We start from the raw sequence: 20708 nt of genomic DNA, 5'->3' as shown, positions 1-20708 counted from the left end.
TATATATATATATATATATATGAGATACTATATAGATATATGATAGTTAGATATGTCAAGATTTAAAATTTTAATGTTTTCATTTTAAATAAATTTTTCTATTTCAACAAATAATAATAATAAAATATTAGAAATTAGTTCAGTTTATGTAAACATAACTGAAATTTGAATTTAAACATTTACATGATCGTCATAATGTCTTACTATTAATATTCTTATTTTGCTTGAATGACAACAACATATGAGCTCCACATGTAATACATTTCTAAAAAAAAAAAATGATTTGCATCAATGACCCATACAGCCTACATGGCCTATATATGTACGTAAATGGCTCAGCGACATAACGCTTATTTTCTGTCTAGGAAACTATCCAAAAAAACGAAAAAAAGATAAAGCTCTCAAAAAAAATGCAAAACATTCCTAGAGGAAAAAATGTTGGCATATATATTTTTGGAATTGTCTATTTTTGAATGCACTTAAAAGTGTTGTTGTCGTGCAATAGCACTTCTTTAGAAGATAATGTCTTACTATTTATTTAATGGATACACAACTTGAATATTGTTTTAAATATTGTTTAATATTTCCTTTTGTAACATTCCATTCAATATTTCATAATTTTCTTTTTATTGTATCATCCTGCATAATAAAATGATTTCTTTTTTCAAACGTTTTCCGTCTTATTTTCATATTCAAAATATTGTCAATCCTTTAGTCCACTTTCAAACTGCATCAGCAACCTCGAGCTCCTCCAGAAATATTCAAATATTTACACAGATGCGATGTGAAGTTTCTGTTCGGGTTTAAGGGGATGTGATTTTCTACATTATTGAAGCATTGCATCACAGCTTTCATCAGCAGTGTGAACACGCCACAGTCCCGCAGACTTTCCCATCTGCTCGCAGTCTTCATCTCCCAGTCCCAACATGTGAAATCGGACACCTACTTTCTCAACCCTTCCCAAACAGTCTTATCTGCACTTCCAGCTGTCACTATAACACTATACAAAACATTAACGCGCAATTCAGACTTTAACTGCAGCAACTGACTCCACAAGTTCAGACGATCGACATCGATAAAAAGTCGCCGTAAACTTGCGGTTCAAGAAAACAAACTTGAAGAAACACGGACGGAGGGCGGGAGGAAAGGGAAAGCCAGAGGGGTGTTTCCTCTCCAGCCGACTGCAGAGGAAGGATTGAAGTAGTGAGAAATAATTCATTAAACAGCGTCAAATGTTGAAATACATTGAATTTTAGCTGACAGTCGCGATGTCGACATCAGTTTTACAATAAAAGGTGAGTGAATTCATGTCAAAACTCCTAGAAAAGAAAAGAAAACTGGAACCGGAGGCTCAGCCACGAAACGATCCAACTTTGTCACGTCTAAAATGGAGTATAACATTTATGATGAATAGAAGAAATATTTTAGTGGATTCTTTTAAAGGATTCAAGTATTAGTCATGCGCCATGAAGCAAACAGAAATGCTCACGATACTTCTTTTTAATGTGATTTGAGTGTGCTGGGCTTGTTTTCTCTGAAAACAGGAATTTTAATGTAGCATGGCTACATTCTTTAAAGGTATGGAATAAAATAAAATGCCCTAGTGTCTTACCCTCATGAACATGTAAACAATGATATTAACAGCGAAAAACAGATTCCAACTTTTACTCTCTCTGCAGGCAATTTCTGTATACAGAAACAAAACATGTGGTGGTTTTTTCTCTCTCCATGAGAATGTCTTTTGGCCTGTTCCCAGCCATGTTTCCAAATTCTCCTGAAGTATGTTATGAAATATGCTCTTTATGATAGCTATAAAACTGTTGCTTTTTCAAGGCAACTACATCCCAACATACACTACTGTTCAAAAGTTTGTGGTCCATTGGGTCATTTAAAGAAATGAATACTTTTATCCAGCGAAAATTTATTAAATTGACCAAAAGTGACTCTTGAGATGTTTATAATGTTGCAAAATATTTATATTTCAAATAAATGCTGTTATTTTGAACTTTCTATTCATCAAATAATCCTGAAAAAAATGTTTTCCCCACAGAACATTAAGAAGCTGATTAATGATGTTGACAGAAATGTTTCTTGAACAGCAAATCAGCATATTAGAATGACTTAAATTGTAATAATATTTTACAATATTACTGTTTAATGTATCAAATTAATGTAGCCTTGGTGAGCACTTTCAAAGACTTTCAAAAACATTCAAAATATCACCCACCCCAAGCTTTTCAAAATGTATTTTGAATTGCCACAACACACTTATCACTTATCACATAAAAACATTTCTTAAAGAACATCTTTTAGAAATGTGCTTTTAAAATCACCTTTTCAGACTGAAAACATACTAATTTTGTTGAGTCACCCTGGATGTTTTTCCCCCCTCAAAATATTTTTTTGTTTAGCTTTATGAAAGATTTGGAAAGGTTTTGGAAATTATTTTATGTCTTTATATTTTATAATATATACAATTTTGCATGTGCTTTTAGCCTGTCTATGCAGGACTAGCATCACTCTCCAACGGATGGAGGAGAATCCAGACAGCGGCAGGTATTATGAGAGGACCACTGATGACCCCTCACCCTCGGGCCAGGGGACTAAAGAGCAAAGTGAGGAGTCCCCCCTGGGTGATCACGACCTACCCATCATGCAATGGGAAGATTTAAGTTTGCGGATTGCAGAGCTAGAAAGGCAGGAAGAGGAAAGAAGGAAAAAAGCAGAGGTAACATTTTACCAGGACTTTATATATATTTATATTTATTAAAATATTAAAGACCTCATTATGCTTCAGAGTCTAGGTTTATCAGAGCGAGACAGAATACTTGGATGCTGGACAGAATCAAAACAGCATTCACTCCATCGAGAGCCATGGGCGGATGAGAACGACTACAGTCCCTGCCGTGTCCCTGTCATAACGTCACGGTAATTCACATGTGCATGCTCATAAACTTTAGCTACCTTGTTCTGTTTAATGTGTGCTGTGTGTTTCCATCCTTCAGGTTTAATAGTCCTAAAAACCTTCAGCTGTGTTTCATCAACAACAGTGAGAGTGAGGAGGAGGAGGATGACGAAGGAGCATCTAGCAAAGAGGTGGGTGCAGATTCGTGATAGTAGTTTTCCTGAGTTGTATCTCAGGTCGTGATTTATGAGGTTGCGAAAAGCATTAGGTTTTTGTTATCCTCAGAGTTCATGTGAGGCAGAGGTACGTGGGAGTTGCTCTCGGGGGCTAAAACAGGAAGTAAAAGCAGCACTCGGGACTCTCAGAGACAAGCTATGGGCCGAACAGAAGGAGAAAGAGGTGAGAGGTTTCAAAGACATAGTTCACTCAACAGTCTTGCATGACTGTCTTTCTTCCGTGAAACACAAAAGGAGAATGCGTTGGGTGGTTTATGCATGCACTTACAAAACAAAAATGGAGCTTGTAATGGGGACTGAAGCTTTCAAGTTTCAAAATGGATTCAAAAACACCATAAAAGTGTCATTCAAGATATCTACTTTTGTGTTTCACAGGATAAAGTTCCACAGGATCACATAAGGGTGAGTAAATGATGGCAGAAAATCAGATTTTTCCCTTTTCATTTTCTCCACATGGATTTCAAAAAAATTCTTCAATAAAAAGTTCCTGTAATGAACCAAACCAGCCATCTCTGGGATGATTCACAACATTTCAAACTTTCATTTGAAGCATAAAATAATATACCCGTAGTAAGTATAAAAAATTATAAATAAAAAAAACCTATCTTATGCGTATTTGATCAAAATTGTAACTGTTATTTGATCAAAATTACAGTAAAAACAGTAATATTGTGAAATATTCTTACAATTTTAAAAAGCTGGTTTCCATTTTAATATATTTTATGTCATTTTATTGTATTGTAATGATGGTAAAGCTACATTTTCAACATCATTACCACAGTCTTTAGTGTCACATGATCCTTCAGAAATTATTCTAATGCTGATTTGTTACTTTATTATTATCAATGCTGAAAACAGTGCCTCTTTTTGTGGAAGTGATGATACATTTTTTGATGAATAGAAAGTTCAACAGAACAGCATTTATTTGATATATAATTTTTTGTAACACTGAAAATGTCTTTACTGTCAATTTTGATCAATTTAATGCATTCTTACTGAAATAAACATTAATTTACTTAGATATCTATATATATCTATATATATTAGTGCTGTCAAACGATTAATCACGATTAATTGCATCCAAAATAAAAGTTTTTGTTTACATAATATATGTGTGTACTGTTTATATTTATTATGTATATATAAATACGCACTCATTCATACAGTATATATTTTGAAAATATTTATGTATATTTAATATACAAATATAGCATTTTTCTTAAATATATACATGCATGTGTGTGTATTTATATATACATAATAAATATACACAGTACCCACATATATTATGTAAACAAAAACATTTATTTTGGATGTGATTAATCGCGATTAATTGTTTGACAGCACTAATATTTACTTCTGGAATGTTACTGTTGTACTCTGTGCCTTTAAGGCAAAGGAGTGTAAGTGTTATCTGAATGTAATCCAGTGTGGTTTTTTGTGTGACTGTCTTGGTGGTAATTTCTCTGGTATTTATTTTGTGCATATTTTTGTTTTATTTTCAGCAAGCCACCCACAGTAGCATGAACATAAGGAGAAATATTCTTAGCCTTAGTGATCTGCAGACATGCTCTTTACTGCAGCTGAATGCGCTCAGGGCCTCGCTGAACGAGGACATTCAAGGTATCTTTTCCTCAGTGATACAATTTGCAGTATCTGAACTGCAGCAACAACATTTTCAATCAATAATACAACTCACAAATGTCGTGCAGTTTTTTAATGCTTCTTTAAACTCTTTTCCAAAATGTTTTTGCACTTTTCAAATGCCATTGAGATAGTGATTCATGCACTAATTTGATTCATGCTTTTAGATTTGAGCTCAGAACTGGTGAAACATCTCGTAGTACGGGACCACCTTCGGACTAAGCAAGATGCTTTGCTCCTGGATGTACAGGATATGACATCATTATGAACGATCTTTTTGTTTGGAACACTGTGTAACTGCAGTTTAACGTTGGCACTTTCTGAAAGCAGTCATTTACTGTTACTCATCCTGTGGACTAACAAAGGCCAGAATATCCTGTTTATTCTTGAAGAAATGTAGCCCTCACAGAAACTTTTGTTCAAATGTGAGTCACATTTATTATAGTCACAAGTTTTATTGTGGGAAAAAGTGCCTTATAACAAACTCTAATGGCTCTGATCATATGTCACTTACAGTTTAATTTTACTTCCATAAATAGAGAATATATTGAGCTGCTGTCAAAGCCATATGTGATCAATAACTGTGATGTATTAATCATCAGTTACTTTAAGCATTCCATTGAAATACAGTATATGTAATCGCCATGAAATGCCGTCATATGAATGTGCCTTATAACTTTCCTGTGTATCGAACTTATACATGAGAATGAAGTATATCTCAGTGCTAAATATTCACAATAATTTAATAAATCATTTATTTTATGCACAGTCGTTGGGACAAGCGGTTATGCCATACATACTCTGCATTAAAAGATACTTAAGTTCCTTTTGTGGTTCCTTATAGATTAAAGTCAGAATTAATGTTGTGATATTTTTTCAATTGATTTTTTATGAAAAATAAATAATAAATAAAGTAATGCACATTTTTATACATTTGTATGAATAAATGTGTACTTTTTTGACTTCCCACCGACAGTATTGATTTAAAGTGACCCAAAAATGAAAAATTGCTGAAAATGGACTTACCCTCAGGCCATCCAAGATGTAGATAGTTTTTCTTCATCTGAACAGATTTGGAGAAATGTAGCATTATATCACTTGCTCACCAATTGATCCTCTGTAGTGAATGGGTGCCGTCAGAATGAGAGTCCAAATAGCTGATAAAGGCATCACAACTTCACACTGTTGTTTCAGGCCAAAATACAAGTCCTCTACCCATAATATTGATTTCTTCAATGAAAAAGTTGTCTCATCTGAATCAGGAGAGAAATATGCACAGACCAAGCTCCATTTACAAGCCAAAACAGTCTAAAATGTTGATTAATTTTGATGTTAAATGACTACAGGGGATGAACTTTTTCATTGGAAAAAGTGTTATTATGGATTATGGATTTGAATTTTGGTCAGATGTGAGAGTTTAAAGTTAAATCTCCTTTATGATGGATTTGTTACACTTCACGAAATGTTAATAATGGACTTCATCACTTGCTCACCGATGGATCCTCTGCAGTGAATGGGTGCCGTCAGAATGAGGGTTCAAACAGCTGATAAAATCATCACAATAATCCAGAAGTGATGGTATAAAGTTAAAATGCCTTAAATTATTTGTTTGCTATACATACATGCAGCTTTTTGTTTTAATACATCTTTATTGATGGGCTGGAGTTGTGTGGATTATCGAGATGTTTTTACCAGCTGTTTGGACTCTCATTCTGATGGCACCCATTCACTGTAGAGGATCCATGGGTGAGCAAGTGATGTACTGCTAAATTTCTCCAAATCTGTTTCAATGAAGAAACAAATTCATCTACATCTCGGATGAGTACATTTTCTGCTAATTTTCATTTCTGGGTCAACTATTCCATTAATGACAATGCAATATTATAAACAGTATAATATGAGTTAATAGAAAAAATATTTGGTTTGATGTTAATGAATGACTACTTGAGTGTTACTGGTGAGGGTTATGGGGGTTTATAAGACAAAACTTGTTTAGCCCTGCTATGTTTTACATAACAACCTGTGTGTTTCCGTTAGATTGCTGTACATAAATGTACTCAACTGCATGCAGCTCAGCTGACTGACCATTCATGCACAGTGAACAGCAAGGGAGCGAGAGAGGGCACAGAGACCAGAGAGAAAACAAGAAAGCACACAGAATTACTGATTAGTAAAACCTAGCAGATCTGGATACCAAACGGAGAAAGTAATTTGTACACAGAGACTGTAGTTCAAGAAGTGCAGCAAAAAGTACTAAACTTTTCGTCCTGACCTTTTATCAAATGTGTGAAGAAATGAATGCATTTTGGCTGCACATTCAAGTTACCTTTTTTCTCGACCTTTAAGCAGGTAAGATATTTCATTTAGATCTACTTTCAATGGTCTACATGTATCAGAACAAACTTTGCTTTAATGCTATAAAAAGAAATAGCTTTACATGAATAAGGATGACCTATCCAGTCATTTCAATCTCTATAATACTATCACGTTTTTTCTAGTTTACATTTTCTAACTTTTAATAATCAAATCAAGGTGTTTATAATCGATATGCATGGTTTTGTGTTGAACTGCACGCTGGATTGGGTTTCCGATCAGCATTTCTTGTCTGAATGAATGGGAATTAATTATTTACTGGAACATACCTGCAAGGACACATGATATTGTAATACCAAAACTGCCTCTGTAGTACACAAGCATATTCATCAAACAAACTCAAGTGTTTTATGAACCAAACATGGAGACTTTGTCATTACTGCTCCATGTTATGTAGGCACTATGCATATAGATGAATGCATCAGCCATGTCTAGCCATAAATTAGGCATCTTAATGCACACGCTTCGCAGTTTTCATTGCAAACAGGGTCAGTTGGGCCAGGAAGTGGCGCGTGTTGATACCTCTTAATTTGTGTGAAGAAAAACCGCAGTGCGAAAGAACTCGTCTAATACTGTATATGGGTCTCAAAAAATGGGGGATGGAAAGATGAATGAAGGGTTTACGGAATAGTTTGTTACTGATTGATGGGGTAATAGACCAGAAGAGGCCGATTCAGCACTATAGACAGATAAAGTTGAAGGACTGAGTCATTGGTCAACCTGCAGTTTGCTTGGAAATAAACTATAGGACGGACTACAAGAAAGTCCAGATTTACAATGCAATCACAGTAAAACTATATAACGCTCCTCTGTTTTCTCCATTTTGGAGCGATGTCCTCACAGGATATCCTGAAGGCTGAAGAATGTGGAGCTGAAGAGGTCTCGAGAAGACAGTGATGTGGCTCTGTGGTAACAAGATCAAGGACAGCTGATCATGAAGACTATGACTTCAATCTCCAACGTATCACTGCAGCCAGATGTTCATAACCACAGCACACCGCACAGCTGCAGCATCGACGAGTCCTACAAGTACATCATCTTGCCTCTGTGCTACTCCTTGACCTTCTTGCTCAGCCTCGTCCTGAACTCCACCGTCCTCCTTCGGTCCTACCGGTGCAGGAGCGGCCGTCAGTGGAACACTTCGCTGATCTACATGGTCAATCTGGCCTCCACGGATCTGATGTACAGCTTCTCGCTGCCGTTCCTCGTGGCCAGCTATGTGATGCGTGACCATTGGGTTTTTGGAGACTTCATGTGCAGGCTGGTGCGTTTCTTGTTTTACTTCAACCTGTACTGCAGCATCTTCTTCCTCACCTGTATATCCGTCCATCGCTACATGGGAATCTGTCATCCGATCAGAAACATTGCTTTGGAGAGCAAGCGGGCGGTTAGGGGCATTTGCGCAACTGTTTGGGTCATAGTGTTCATCCTTACATGCCCAATCGTCCGGTTTGCCAAAACAGGGGATGTTTTGAGGAAAATCGGAGGTGGGGTGAACGAAGGAACCGATTCTTGGTCGGAAAGTAGTGGAGATGCTGGAAAAGTCGAGGTGGAGGTATATAGGAACTGTTGGGATGATGCAATTGATAGTGAGTTTTCTGAATACGTGCCTTATGGAATCGTTCTACACCTTCTGGGCTTCTTCTTCCCTTTTATCGTCATTGCATGGTGTTACTCACAGGTGGTGTGGACCATCTTCCAAACGCTTCACTCCCAGCCCCAGGTGCAAGAGGAAGGGGGAATGTGCAGCGGGGTCGAAGGGGTCAAAGACAGGACGTCCGTGTCCATCTCTGGCTCTCCACATGCACCGTACCTCAATAGGCGGCGCAAGTCCATTAAAACCATCATCACCATCACCATCCTGTTCGCGCTGTGCTTCCTGCCCTTCCACATCACACGCACTCTCTTCCTCGTCCTCAAGGAAACCAAGGCCGTCGAGTGCCAAACCATGCGGATGGTTTCCATTTGCTACAAGATCACTCGGCCGCTGGCTTCCTGCAATTCCTGGCTCAATGCACTCCTTTATTTCTTAACAGGAGACAAAAGCTTAGCCTGCTGTGGACGGACCAGCGGCGGTCACAACACCCACCTGCTCTGGCCTTTACAGATTCTTGGAGGACAGAAAGAGGCTGAGGATCAAGAGCAAGGCAATTCACATAAAGCAGAGGAAGCTCATGAAAGTGACTCGAAATCTTCAGGAATAACATAGATGCATAGTCTCTATGGGACAGACCTACTTTTAATGCTCTAGATTTCATTTTATTTATTATTCATTCATGCTACTGAGCAATTTCACACAATCTTAAGTATTGCTGTATGTTTTATGCTAGTTTGTGACCAAGTATCTCTTTTAAACATAATGTTTTGGGAGTTGGTGAGTTAAAAAAAAAATGGAATCAGTAAATAATATTGAAATAAGAATTTATGAAAGTATAAAACTGGCATTTCTTATGCACAAAATAAGTTATTAATTGCTGACTGACTAGAAGTAAAGTACAGTCAACAGGCCAAAATAATATACAAAAGAAACAGGAAGCAAAAAGTTACTAATTGACATCTTGTGACAATTAAACCGATTTGCTCACACTATTAGCAAGACTAATATGACCTGTATGCTGTCGAGATCCTGAAACTGTCAAACTGCACGTACTTTTACAATTGAATAAAGATCCTGTAGTGAATAAAAACTCATTCGAATGTATCTTAAAAATAAAAAACAAACTTTTTCCAAATCAAACTTTAAAAAAAAAACATACTTTCAGCTCATTGTAAATGACCATGCTTCTTTTCTGCTTGGATTGCAATTCCTAAACATTCACTAATTCATAAGCAACACCACACATTAATTTTATTTTGTTTAAATTTATGTTTACCTTGAACACACACACACACAGACACACACTTTCAGACTACCATTGTGATTAGGCATGAATATGTAAGAGTGTAAAATTCATAAGAATTCACCACTTCATAAACAACTGAAAATATTTGTTTTATGAATGTTATGATAGAATTCACTACGGTTATGGTAAATGGTTAATCTTGAATATGTAAGAGTGTGAAATCCATAAAACGTTAGCATGAAATGTTATTATTTGTTATAATGTAATTAACATTGGCATAATTTACTTGTAGCCATTTACAAGGGGGTTGATTTGATTTGTTAAAATTAGTTAATGCATTAGGAATCATGAAAATCTTTTCTTTCTTTTTTTTACATCAAAACTTAATTAAATTTTATATGCACGTTTACCTTGTCCAAATACAGTTTTGTAGTGCATTACTGATGTATGATGGTTTAGTATGACTGTCATGCATCCCAAGGTGACACTTGAAAAGCAAAACACATCTCAGACACATCTCAAAAGCAAACTCTATATATCTTGCATTAAGGCCAGAATAATTGGCAAAAGAATACGCAGTAAATAGTTGCACGCCACATACTCACTTCTCTTGAGCGCAGAGCTTTATCTCTGTGCAATTCTCTTGTCTACCAGAGCGAGGCGCTGTTGTACAAGGGGATGCACAATCTCTATTTGGTTGCGGGAAATATGTTTTATTTTCTAAATTAAGAAATGACCGAAAACTTTTAATGTATCCCGGGTTTCAGACTGTATCAGCAGAGACTTTCAGCTGAGGATGCCTTCACCGACAGAGCCGACGATCACATGTTTGATCGGGATGGTGTTATGTCATATTTCCGACTGCTTTACAAACTAACGTTAGCAGGTAAACTTGAAAAAATAAGCCGTGGCAGAAAGCTTCACCTTTATCGCAACATTTGACCGAAAAGACCCGAAAGCTTGTTTTCTGACTACTTTGATCCGTGTTAATTCGCTTATGTGCTGTTTTTGCTTTTTGATGTTGTATTTGCTCTGTTCGGATAAATTGGATTGGATTAAAAAGCTAAAGGACCTTGTCGAGTTGGTGGCTTTGCATTGGAAATAATGCTGAATATACCTAACTTGTGGACTGAATACGAAAAGTCTCTTTAATGCACAGAAATAACTGTATTTGCTTCATGTTTACGCCGACGAAAGCAACCTGAGGAGTTTATACTAAGTTTGAGTGCGATCCGATAAACCAGCTGTGGCTCGAGCTCACATCTGTTCTTTAAATTAGTGTATCAAGCTGACACTATTTCGTTTAAAAACTTCAACAAAATGCGATAGACACGGGAAAGCAGTCCGCTCAGTTAAATTGGATCGGGTATTTTGGCGTGAGGCCTGCTGGTCGGGCTTTTGCCGGGTGAGATTTGGGGGTAAGGCCGCGTCAGGTCGCGTTCAGGCCGGCCGCGAGTGACGCGCAGTCCCGGCGCCAGAGGACGAGCTATGGAGAGGATGGAGGTGGACCAGTGCGCAGGCGCAGGAGGAGCCCTCCGAAGGTCCAACAGCGCCCCCATGATCACGAACGTCAGGTGAGGGAACTGCAATGACTGCTGCAACCCAATATTCATTACCTTGTGAATTCATTTAAAACAGCAATATACACTACTGAATCATGTAGATAAATAATTGAATCCCAAAACATTCTTTTAAACTAAACTCTTGTTTGCTGGTGCTGCAGTGATGGGACGACAGTATTCAGCTCTAATAGTTCGACTCGGTATCGTCGGAGCAGCGTTTCTGTGAACCCGAGCTGTCCCTCACGGGTGAGTGTTCAGATGGTTTGTGAATATCAGTTTTGGGCATTTAGTTTTCTAAAAACTTCGAATAAACCTATATAACTCATTTGCGTTACAGACCCTTCCTCTGTCCCCATTCTCGCTGTCTTGTGAGAGATCCGAACACAAGAGACAGGTGAGAACTAAAGAATCGATTCTGTGATGCTTTTAAACAGTAATGAGTTCCCGAGTATGTTGAGTACATGTATCCTGCATTTACTTTCAAATTAAAAGAGATAGAAAGAATCCATTGTAGTTTTGGGAAGAGATTTATTAGTAGGCACAATTGTTTTGTATCTAAAGAAACATTAATTCAGGGAAGTTATGTTTTATTGTACAATGTGTGTCGTCCAGATTGAGAATATGGAGCTCACTTTGAGAGGAAGTTTACAGAGACTAAGGTAACCAAACACAAAATTGTGCATAAATGAAAGGGTTATCAAAATATTCACTTATTTTAACTTGATTTCCTCTCATCTAAGTGCCTCGCCTGCTGTTCCCTTCCCTCCTGCGAGTCATTGGCATGACCATCTGTCTCCAGTGAGTAGTTCTCTTTGGGTTTCAATCCATTGTCGTTCTTGTTATTCACCTCTGTACGTCCCATGCAGGGATTCCATTCCCAGGACAGCGGTGTCACTCCTAATTCCTCACCCAGTCCAACTCGGAGGTTTCGAGGGTAGGCCTGAGTTAATGAATAAAACTACAGTATTAGAATGTATATCCTTCAAATGTCAATACTAGCAGGAATTTGGTCTCATCTTTAGTTCAAAAAACAAGAGACACAAATATCTTTTCTGAACAAAGATTTTGATTTGTTTTTGAATGAACAGAGGATTTGTGAGCTCTGGCGTGAGATGGCCATCAGTTGCACCTTTGAAAAGGAAAGGTAATGATTTATAACCTGTTGTTTCTAATGTTGTTTCAAACATTAGAAACTTATCAGAAAGGATAGGAATCCTAATGACTACAATGAAAGAATTATTATTACTAGAACTTTTAATATTTTATTGGTAGTATCTTTTTTTGTATGAAGTAAAACTACCATTCAAAAGTTCAGGGCTGGTAAGATTTGTAATGTTTTTTTGAAGAAAAAAATCTTTGCTTACCTAGGCTGTATTTATTTGATCAAAAATACAGTAAAACAGTAATATTATGAAATATAACAATTTAAAATAAAAATGTCATTGATTCATGGAATAGCAAAGCTGAATTTACTCCAGTTTTCAGTGTCACATGATCCCCCATTCTAATGTGCATTTTAGTTTAGTGCTGAAGAAATTTCTTATTATCAATGTTAAAAAAAACAAATATTTTTGTGGAAACAGTGGCCGATTTTTTTTCTCAGGACTCTTTGATGAATAGAAAGTAGAAAAGAACAGCATTAATTTAAAATAAAATTTAAAGTTTTAAAATGATAAAAAAAAAATTTACTGTCATTTTTGATCAATTTAATGCATTCTGACTGAATAAAATTATTATTATTATTTTTTTTAATCACTGACCTCAAACTTTTGAATGGTAGTGTTGTGTAATTCTAAGGATACATTTTCTATATTGTTACTTTTTGGCATTGCGTTTCATAAGTACATAGTAACGGTGAGTTTAAAACTTAATGAGTCATCAGAAAAGAGTCATTTTGACTGATTTATTCAAAAGAATCAACTAGTTTGTGAATCGAGCTACACTAGTGATGCTGTTTGTTTGTTGCAAGCAGCGTCATTCAGTTCCAGTATTAAAATTCCCATCTTTTAATCAGTTTCTCCAGTGATTTTGTTGTCATATTACATTATCTGTCTGTTTTTTTTCCCCATTTCCTCTACTCAGGTGGAGTGGAATCGGACGGTCCGCCCAAAAAGCTCTTTGTCGCTGGAGTCACAGACCCTGCTCACATAACCAGTTACACAGTCAGGTGAGTCTTACAATGACGCTTAAATAATAAATGGAACAGAATCTCATGCTTCATTATGTGATCTACTTCAGCACTTAATGAATCTCTTCATACATACAGTGTTTCCCAGTCAGTGGACTCTTCCTCTGGGACTGCTCCTGTTGGTTCAAACACCCAGGCCACCCCCCTGTCCCTCTCCCCTCCGCCTCCCTTCACCTCTCACCACCCCAGCATCTAAACCCCAGTATTCATCACATCATCACCTTGTAGAGCTTTGGATGCAAGGTGTTGTAAAATGAAGACCAAATTTCAACCTAATCTCAGTTCTGTCCCTTTTTGTTTTCCTGCCTTTATTTTGGTGCTTTGAATAGAGTATTTCAGCTCAATCACTTCTGAAGGAAATTCGAACTAGTTGTTACTTTGATTTCAAGATGCAATATAAGAAGACAAAATCTTCTGGATGTATCTGACATGACAACATGGATGCTGCAGGCTATCATGTAATTTGTGAATAATTATGGAACTTCGGTGCCTACAGAATAGTTTGCTGTATATATGAAATAGTATCTGCAATAACACATTTGCAATGAAAGTGTTCAGGTTAGACCCTTTCCTTAGTTTACAGACTCAAAAGAAAGACCAGTTTTGCTCCTTTTCGTTTTCCTCGAGTTGTGGCAAAACATTTTTGTATCTTGGTACATCTTCAGCTTCCATTAACGGGGTCCAACAGTGGCACAACGTCCAGAATGCGTAGAAAAAAGGACTAAGGCATAGAGAGTATTAAAATCAGTTGGCCATAGATGTCAACTTTTTGTATAAATGTGTATAAATATGTGAATAATCGAATATTATTTTGGTAGGTATTAATCTTGTGTTTCTATCTTGCGTTTATCCGAGTCTGTATATATGTTTATTTTTCCATATAGCTTTTAGCTTGGACTGAACTTTTTGAGTTTGAAAAATATTCTTTAAATCATTGGAAACAATACCCAGTGCATTTAGGCAACTCCCATATTTTGATTCGCTTATCGCTTACTTAAAGAAATAGTTCACCCAAAAATGTATGTTTGCTGACAATTTTCTCACCCTCAGGCCATTCAGTATAGATGAGTTTGTTTCTTCATCAGAACAGATCTGGAGAGGTTTCGCATTACATCACATGCTCACCAATGGATCCTCTGCAGTGAATGGGTGCCGTCAGAATGAGAGTCCAAACAGCTGATAAAAACATCACAATAATCCAGAAGAGATGGTATAAAGTTAAAATGCCTTGATGGATTTGTTTCTTACAAACAAGCAGATTTTTGCTTTAAACAATGTTTATTGATGGACTGGAGTTGTGTGGATTATTGTAATGTTTTTATCAGCTGTTTGGATTCTCATTCTGACGGCACCCATTCACTGCAGAGGATCGATTGGTGAGTAAGTGATTTAATGCTAAACTTCTCCAAATCTGTTCCGATGAAGAAACAAACTCTTCTACATCTTGAATGGCCTGAGGGTGAGAAAAAATGATCAGCAAATCTTAATTTTTGGTTGAACTATTCATGTAAAACATGTACTGTAAAGACTAGATGTCTCACTTCGCATCTACAATCCGGTGTTGTTGTTGTTGTATACGCTAAGTGTTGTTGTATACGCTAAGCACTTTCAGTTAAAAGTCCACATCAAAAACTGACCTAGAGCCTAGTAACAACATTGGTCAACAAAATCATTAGTCAAACTGTTTTTCCCTCCTAAATGTTGTGAATTATGTACAGAAATTGAGGACTTAAGATACTTGCAAGGGATGAGCTGTTGCATTACAAAACACGTTTCTACATAGATTCACTCACGGTTTCAGTGGATATCATACTCTTTCTCTTGTACTGTTTGCACAGTGTTAGATATCAATGTTGCTGTTACATGAGTGGGATCATATTTACTTTTATTGTAATGGGTCTTGTTTTGTAATGTTTGAATCCTTTCACTTGGGAAATATTTTCAGATCTTTGAAGTCGATCTGATTTTTCTGTAAAAGCAGCAGTTCTCTGGATTGTGGCTTTAATTGTGGTGTTTGAGCTGGATGGATTTTATTAAGAAAATGTATTATTCAAAAAGTGACACGCTGCAGTTAATTGAACTGGAAGCCCTTCTAAAGCAAATCTACCATGATACTTCACAGCATTATGCAAACAATGTTGATTGTGGTGCATGTTACATTATTTATGAATGTGTAAAGGCTCTGGTAGCAGTATGTACTTCATTGTCATAATTCTTGATTCCTAAAGTCTTTATTGTATGGACACCGGCAGCTTGTCGGTCTCTAAAGTTGCACATCAGACATTTGAAGCCGTTCCTCTGTTTCCATATTCATATATCTGGAGGAATACAGCTCAGTCTTCGATATAATGTCATTGCCTTTTATTTTTACTCATTTAGTTTTTTTAATTCAGTGATAATGCCTTACAGCTTTAGTTTTAATTCCAAAGTTACTTGCACTGTCATTAGCAATTTCCAGTTGTTGGGGTCCTTGAGATTTCAAAGTTTGATACCAATGTTTATGGGTCTTTAAAAGTGATTACAAATGTGCAATATGCATTAAAGTTGCTGGAATTAGTATGTCAAGTTCATCGGGATAATCAGTTCCAGGTATGTATCAAGAACCTGAATGGAAGACTTGACAGCTGTTTGTTCTGAATCATTTGTAGAATAAGTACCATGTCATTTCTTTTTCAGATTTGCCATACACTTATGACGACAGGTTCTGTTGTATCTGTTTGTCAGAGAGAGAGAATCACGATTTGTCCTTTCTTTGTCCTCCTTAAATGATCGAGTGGTGTTGTGAAGAAAATAAATGGATTGTGTGACCGCACGAAAAACATTGTAAAGAAATGCCAAAGCCGATAGGTTTCGTTCAAGTTGTAAATATATTTTGGAAGCCAGAAAAATTAAGTGAAAGATGGATATTTTTTGACATATTGGTAGCAAAAGTACATTTATTCCCTCTCAGTCGCCCATGATGAATGTCCATTTATCAGAGAAGAAATCTCATTTACCATAAAATGTATATTATACCATATATTCTTATGAAAAAGATCATAATAAAAACTCATTTTATTGATTTGTATGCTGTCTTTTTATGCCGAGCCAAGAAATTGTATGAGGGGATGATTTGTTCAAATAAAATTTAAGCAGGCATGTCTTATGTTTGCTGTTGAAATGACCAGTTTAATTATTCTGTAATGGTAAAAAATTATATATATACATAGAATAGAAGCTGCACCTAATACAGTGGCAGTGAAAGAAAATGGTAAAAGTTTCCTGAAACTATTTTTGATGTTGTTTCATTACAAGCAGCATCTCACTTCACTTCACAAAGCTTTACTTCAGCCAAAAGGGCCTAATAATTAAAAAAGGAAGGATTTTTACAAGTAGTTTGACCACTGTCTTGTAAACCCCTTTTCAGCTGTGGGCAGATCAGATCACACAACATGAACCACTAAAAACATAATTCCATTATCTATTTTTGCTGCATAATAAGAGCTAAGGATGCAGTTATTTTTCATGGAATAATACTTCATCTTCACTAACGTGGGTAGAGAATGGTTGGCGATGTAGTACAGTTCTGGTGCTGTTTGAAGCCACAGCAGAAAAGGTGGTAGAGGTGTACAGCAATGATCAAGCTTGGTCATCTTTGCTAAACCCCCGTTGCACCTGAATATCACTTCTACTGACAAGTGAAGATCAGCGGGACAGCAGAGGCAGATCACTGGAGTTCATTATAAGACTGGAGTCCAGATTCAAGCTCTCTGCCAGAAAAAAGAAAGAAAATGTAACACATTTAATCAACACACTTTGTTCCTATGCATTCATTTACCCCAAAATGAAAACTCTGTCACCATGTAGTCACCTTCATGTCATTTGTGATATCAGTATCTGTGAAACAATTTTGATTAATACATGAAAAATGCAGGAAATGCATAAAAAACATGCAATTACAATGAATGGAATGAATGTTTTACAGGGTTTCTGCAGGTTTTATGAAGGTACATTTAAGACTTTTTAAAGACCAGTTAAAGAAAATTCATGCAATAAATTAAAGGGAACGTCAATATGTTCTCTAAATGTGTCTATGGAGCACACAATAAGTATGCATCAGCATTTTGAAAAAAAAATAACATCCTACAGATTTCCATTACTTAATATATAGTTGAACTACAACATGGAAATACCTTTTACTTTACCTTCTGCAACGTATTTTTAAAAGCAAATATATTTTCCAGAGCAAATATATAGATTGTTAAATCACTGAATAGCAATAAGATAGGAAGTCCTCTTTTCTGTGAAATCAAAGTGAATTGAATTTACAATTAAAACAAGAAAAAAAAAGTGCTAATGGGCTCAGACAAAGCAACTTCATTTAAATGGAAAACATTTTCTGACCCCATTGATGGATATTTATACTTGCTTTAGGCATAAACCTAATTTTGTTCAATTTCTCAGAAAACAAGACTTCAACTATCTTCATTTTGCATGTGAAGTAAATGTATCTTGCTTTCAAGATGTTTAGATACTTGTATTGGAAAACAAGACAAAAATAGAGACGAAGACATTCATTTTTTTGCAGTGCATGCAAGATTTAATGCCATTACTTCATTTGTGGAGGGGTGAATTAAGACTTGCAAAAACCCTGTTTTCCAGCTTCATAATGAATGCACATGAACTATAAAATGTTTTTGAATGATACAAGGGTGAGTGATGGCAGAATTTTCATTGAATTTTCTTTAATTTCTATCCTTCAATGCATTCAAAATGTGACTCACCTTGGTCAAAGTTTGTTTTTTTAGTGGAACCCTCTCCAAGCCCCATGATATCCACCAAATCACTGTTCACATCAGAGTCATTCAGAGCACTCAGAGTCACATCTGATAATAGACAGCCAAACTGTGTAAGTGCACTGACAGACATATAACCACACTGCTTGGATTTTGTTTCATTATTTATCCTTTTTCATTGAAACTGAGTCACCTGCTGGTTTAGGGTTCTTTATTGCTGGTTGTAAAGATGAAGAACTCTGCAATCCAGTTGTCACAACAACCTGCGAGGTCGGCACAGCGATAACAGTGGGGGCGACTGATGCAGGAGGCGGCGGTAGCGTCACTGTGGTTTTCTTCATGGTTTTTTTAGGCAACTCTGCAGTGAGAGGTACCCTGCTGTCCTCATACAGCTTCCTTTTCACTGTGGTCTTAATCTGGGCACTACAAGATGAAAGGAAAAAGAGAGACAAAGTTTTTTTGTGGTGCATTAGGGTAAGATAGGGTGAGATGGGGGAAGATGTCCTCCTTAAAGGAACAGTTAACCTCAAAAATGAAAATTCTGTCATCATTTACTCACCCTCGTGTCATTCCTAACCTATATAGGTTTCTTTTTTATTATATGTTGAACACAAAAGACAGAAGTTTAAAGAACTAAACAGTTGTTGGTCCCTATTGACTTCCATTTTAGGGAAAGAAATACTATGCAAGTCAATGGGGACCAGACACTGTTTGATTACCAGAATTCTTCAATATATACAGTGGGTACGGAAAGTATTCAGACCCCCTTAAATTTTTCACTCTTTGTTATATTGCAGCCATTTGCTAAAATCATTCAAGTTCATTTTTTTCCCTCATTAATGTACACACAGCACCCCATATTGACAGAAAAACACAGAATTGTTGACATTTTTGCAGATTTATTAAAAAAGAAAAACTGAAATATCACATGGTCCTAAGTATTCAGACCCTTTGCTGTGACACTCATATATTTAACTCAGGTGCTGTCCATTTCTTCTGATCATCCTTGAGATGGTTCTACACCTTCAATATATATATATATATATATATATATATATATATATATCTCTTTGTGTGTGTGTTCAACATAAGAAAGAAACTCGTACAGGTTTGGAATGACTTGCATAAATGATGACAGAATTTTCATTTTTGATTTGAACTATTCCTTTGAGAACAATGTGCATTTACATTTAAATTGTAACACATTTAGATTATTTGATTTATATTTAGTTTATGATGTGATGATGCATCAGCTAATTTTAGTTGTTAGAGCACAAAATGTAAAATTACTTAATTACTGGGGTAAGATTGCACCATACATAACTTTCACAGAATATATAAATGACTTTCTGATATCATTCTTTATCATATTTATATATGGGTCAAATGCATTTTGGTGTCCGCATCCATTTAAATGGACAAAAAAGACTTTATATACATAGAAAACATATTAAATGCAAGTGTCTACTTTAATATTTCAAAAAATGTTTGTGAAAATAAAATGTCAAAATATGGGTGAAATAATGTTCCATCGTCATTCGGCGTAACAGATATATGTATGAAAAAACATGCTTATTCTGACCTGTACTTATTAAAATGTATAAAAGAAAAAGTGATCATACTAAATTTCATAATATATTTAAAAAAAAATGTCTTTGACAAATGGTTAAAACCTAGTTATTTGAAAGACAGTGGCAAAGATTGGTAAAGATTTAAATTGCAGTTAATTCGTTTTAGTCTATTAATGTCATCTAATGAGTCTTATTCTAAATTTGCCTGACAAGATGTTTTGATATATAAGCTATTGTTACACTGAATGACAAAGTAAAATACAATTGTGAAAATGTATCCAGTCACAAAAATCATGCATTTTATATTCCACACAATTAAATTATATTACATATAATGTTTGAGCATTTTAATATTTTATATATATATATATATATATAGTATTTAATAAATTTACATTTAGTCATTTAGCAGACACTTTTATCCAAAGCGACTTACAAATGAGGACAATAAAAGCAGTCAAAACTAACAAAAGAGCAACAATATATAAGTGCAAATGACAAGTCTCGGTTAGCCTAAAGGCCTGTTCACACCAAGGTGTATATATATATATATATTATACACACACACACACACACACACAAAGAAAAACAAGTAGATAGAATAGAAAAAA

At 35.8% G+C, this 20708-nt stretch overlaps 4 protein-coding genes across 5 annotated transcripts in view; 3 read left to right on the top strand and 1 right to left on the bottom strand.

Annotated features, from left to right (window-relative positions):
* Positions 1–951: 951 nt before the first annotated feature.
* On the top strand, positions 952–5698 carry LOC107554322 (schwannomin-interacting protein 1). 2 transcript variants are annotated; one of them, XM_016236810.1, is made up of 8 exons: positions 952–1295; positions 2496–2728; positions 2798–2928; positions 3006–3096; positions 3191–3304; positions 3517–3543; positions 4647–4764; positions 4953–5698. In XM_016236810.1, the coding sequence occupies exons 2-8, from the start codon at positions 2531–2533 to the stop codon at positions 5051–5053; spliced, it is 780 nt and encodes a 259-aa protein (XP_016092296.1). In that variant the 5' UTR covers positions 952–1295; positions 2496–2530; the 3' UTR covers positions 5054–5698. The 2 variants fall into 2 exon arrangements, with proteins under 2 accessions (XP_016092296.1, XP_016092297.1); XM_016236811.1 differs by lacking the exon at positions 3517–3543.
* Positions 5699–8092: 2394 nt separating this feature from the next.
* Positions 8093–9367, top strand: LOC107554305 (P2Y purinoceptor 3). The gene has a single exon (XM_016236783.1). It carries the CDS (start codon positions 8093–8095, stop codon positions 9365–9367), a length of 1275 nt encoding a protein of 424 aa, XP_016092269.1.
* A 1297-nt stretch (positions 9368–10664) lies between these two features.
* On the top strand, positions 10665–14800 carry LOC107554304 (protein FAM122A). Its single transcript, XM_016236782.1, has 9 exons — positions 10665–11575; positions 11725–11809; positions 11901–11957; positions 12176–12222; positions 12304–12361; positions 12430–12497; positions 12652–12707; positions 13646–13730; positions 13830–14800. Exons 1-9 carry the CDS (start codon positions 11490–11492, stop codon positions 13945–13947), a joined length of 660 nt encoding a protein of 219 aa, XP_016092268.1. The 5' UTR covers positions 10665–11489; the 3' UTR covers positions 13948–14800.
* Positions 14801–15208: 408 nt separating this feature from the next.
* Positions 15209–20708, bottom strand: part of bacc1 (BPTF associated chromatin complex component 1) — a 6948-nt gene continuing 1448 nt past the window's right edge. Inside the window, exons 4-6 of the mRNA XM_016236808.1 lie at positions 18720–18949; positions 18515–18616; positions 15209–17500 (exon numbers count right to left, since the gene is read on the bottom strand). Coding sequence (XP_016092294.1) covers positions 17436–17500; positions 18515–18616; positions 18720–18949 — 397 coding nt within the window. The 3' untranslated portion in view covers positions 15209–17435. The remainder of the gene's footprint in view (positions 17501–18514; positions 18617–18719; positions 18950–20708) is intronic.

Source organism: Sinocyclocheilus grahami, unplaced genomic scaffold (genome assembly GCF_001515645.1).
Source record: "Sinocyclocheilus grahami isolate Dianchi unplaced genomic scaffold, SAMN03320097.WGS_v1.1 scaffold497.1, whole genome shotgun sequence".
In the NCBI taxonomy this organism is placed as follows: Eukaryota; Metazoa; Chordata; class Actinopteri; order Cypriniformes; family Cyprinidae; genus Sinocyclocheilus; species Sinocyclocheilus grahami.
Note: the sequence above shows the minus strand (reverse complement) of the source record. Positions and strands in the feature narration are given on the sequence as shown.

Bases quoted from the DNA above. Each gene is read 5' to 3' on its own strand.
- LOC107554322 (XM_016236810.1), top strand. From the start codon at position 2,531: ATGGAGGAGAATCCAGACAGCGGCAGGTATTATGAGAGGACCACTGAT. The intron at 2,929-3,005 runs GTAATTCACATG...TCCATCCTTCAG, and splicing joins GTCCCTGTCATAACGTCACG to GTTTAATAGTCCTAAAAACC. The intron at 3,097-3,190 runs GTGGGTGCAGAT...TGTTATCCTCAG, and splicing joins AAGGAGCATCTAGCAAAGAG to AGTTCATGTGAGGCAGAGGT.
- LOC107554305 (XM_016236783.1), top strand. From the start codon at position 8,093: ATGAAGACTATGACTTCAATCTCCAACGTATCACTGCAGCCAGATGTT.
- LOC107554304 (XM_016236782.1), top strand. From the start codon at position 11,490: ATGGAGAGGATGGAGGTGGACCAGTGCGCAGGCGCAGGAGGAGCCCTC. The intron at 12,708-13,645 runs GTAATGATTTAT...TCCTCTACTCAG, and splicing joins TGCACCTTTGAAAAGGAAAG to GTGGAGTGGAATCGGACGGT. The intron at 13,731-13,829 runs GTGAGTCTTACA...TCATACATACAG, and splicing joins ATAACCAGTTACACAGTCAG to TGTTTCCCAGTCAGTGGACT.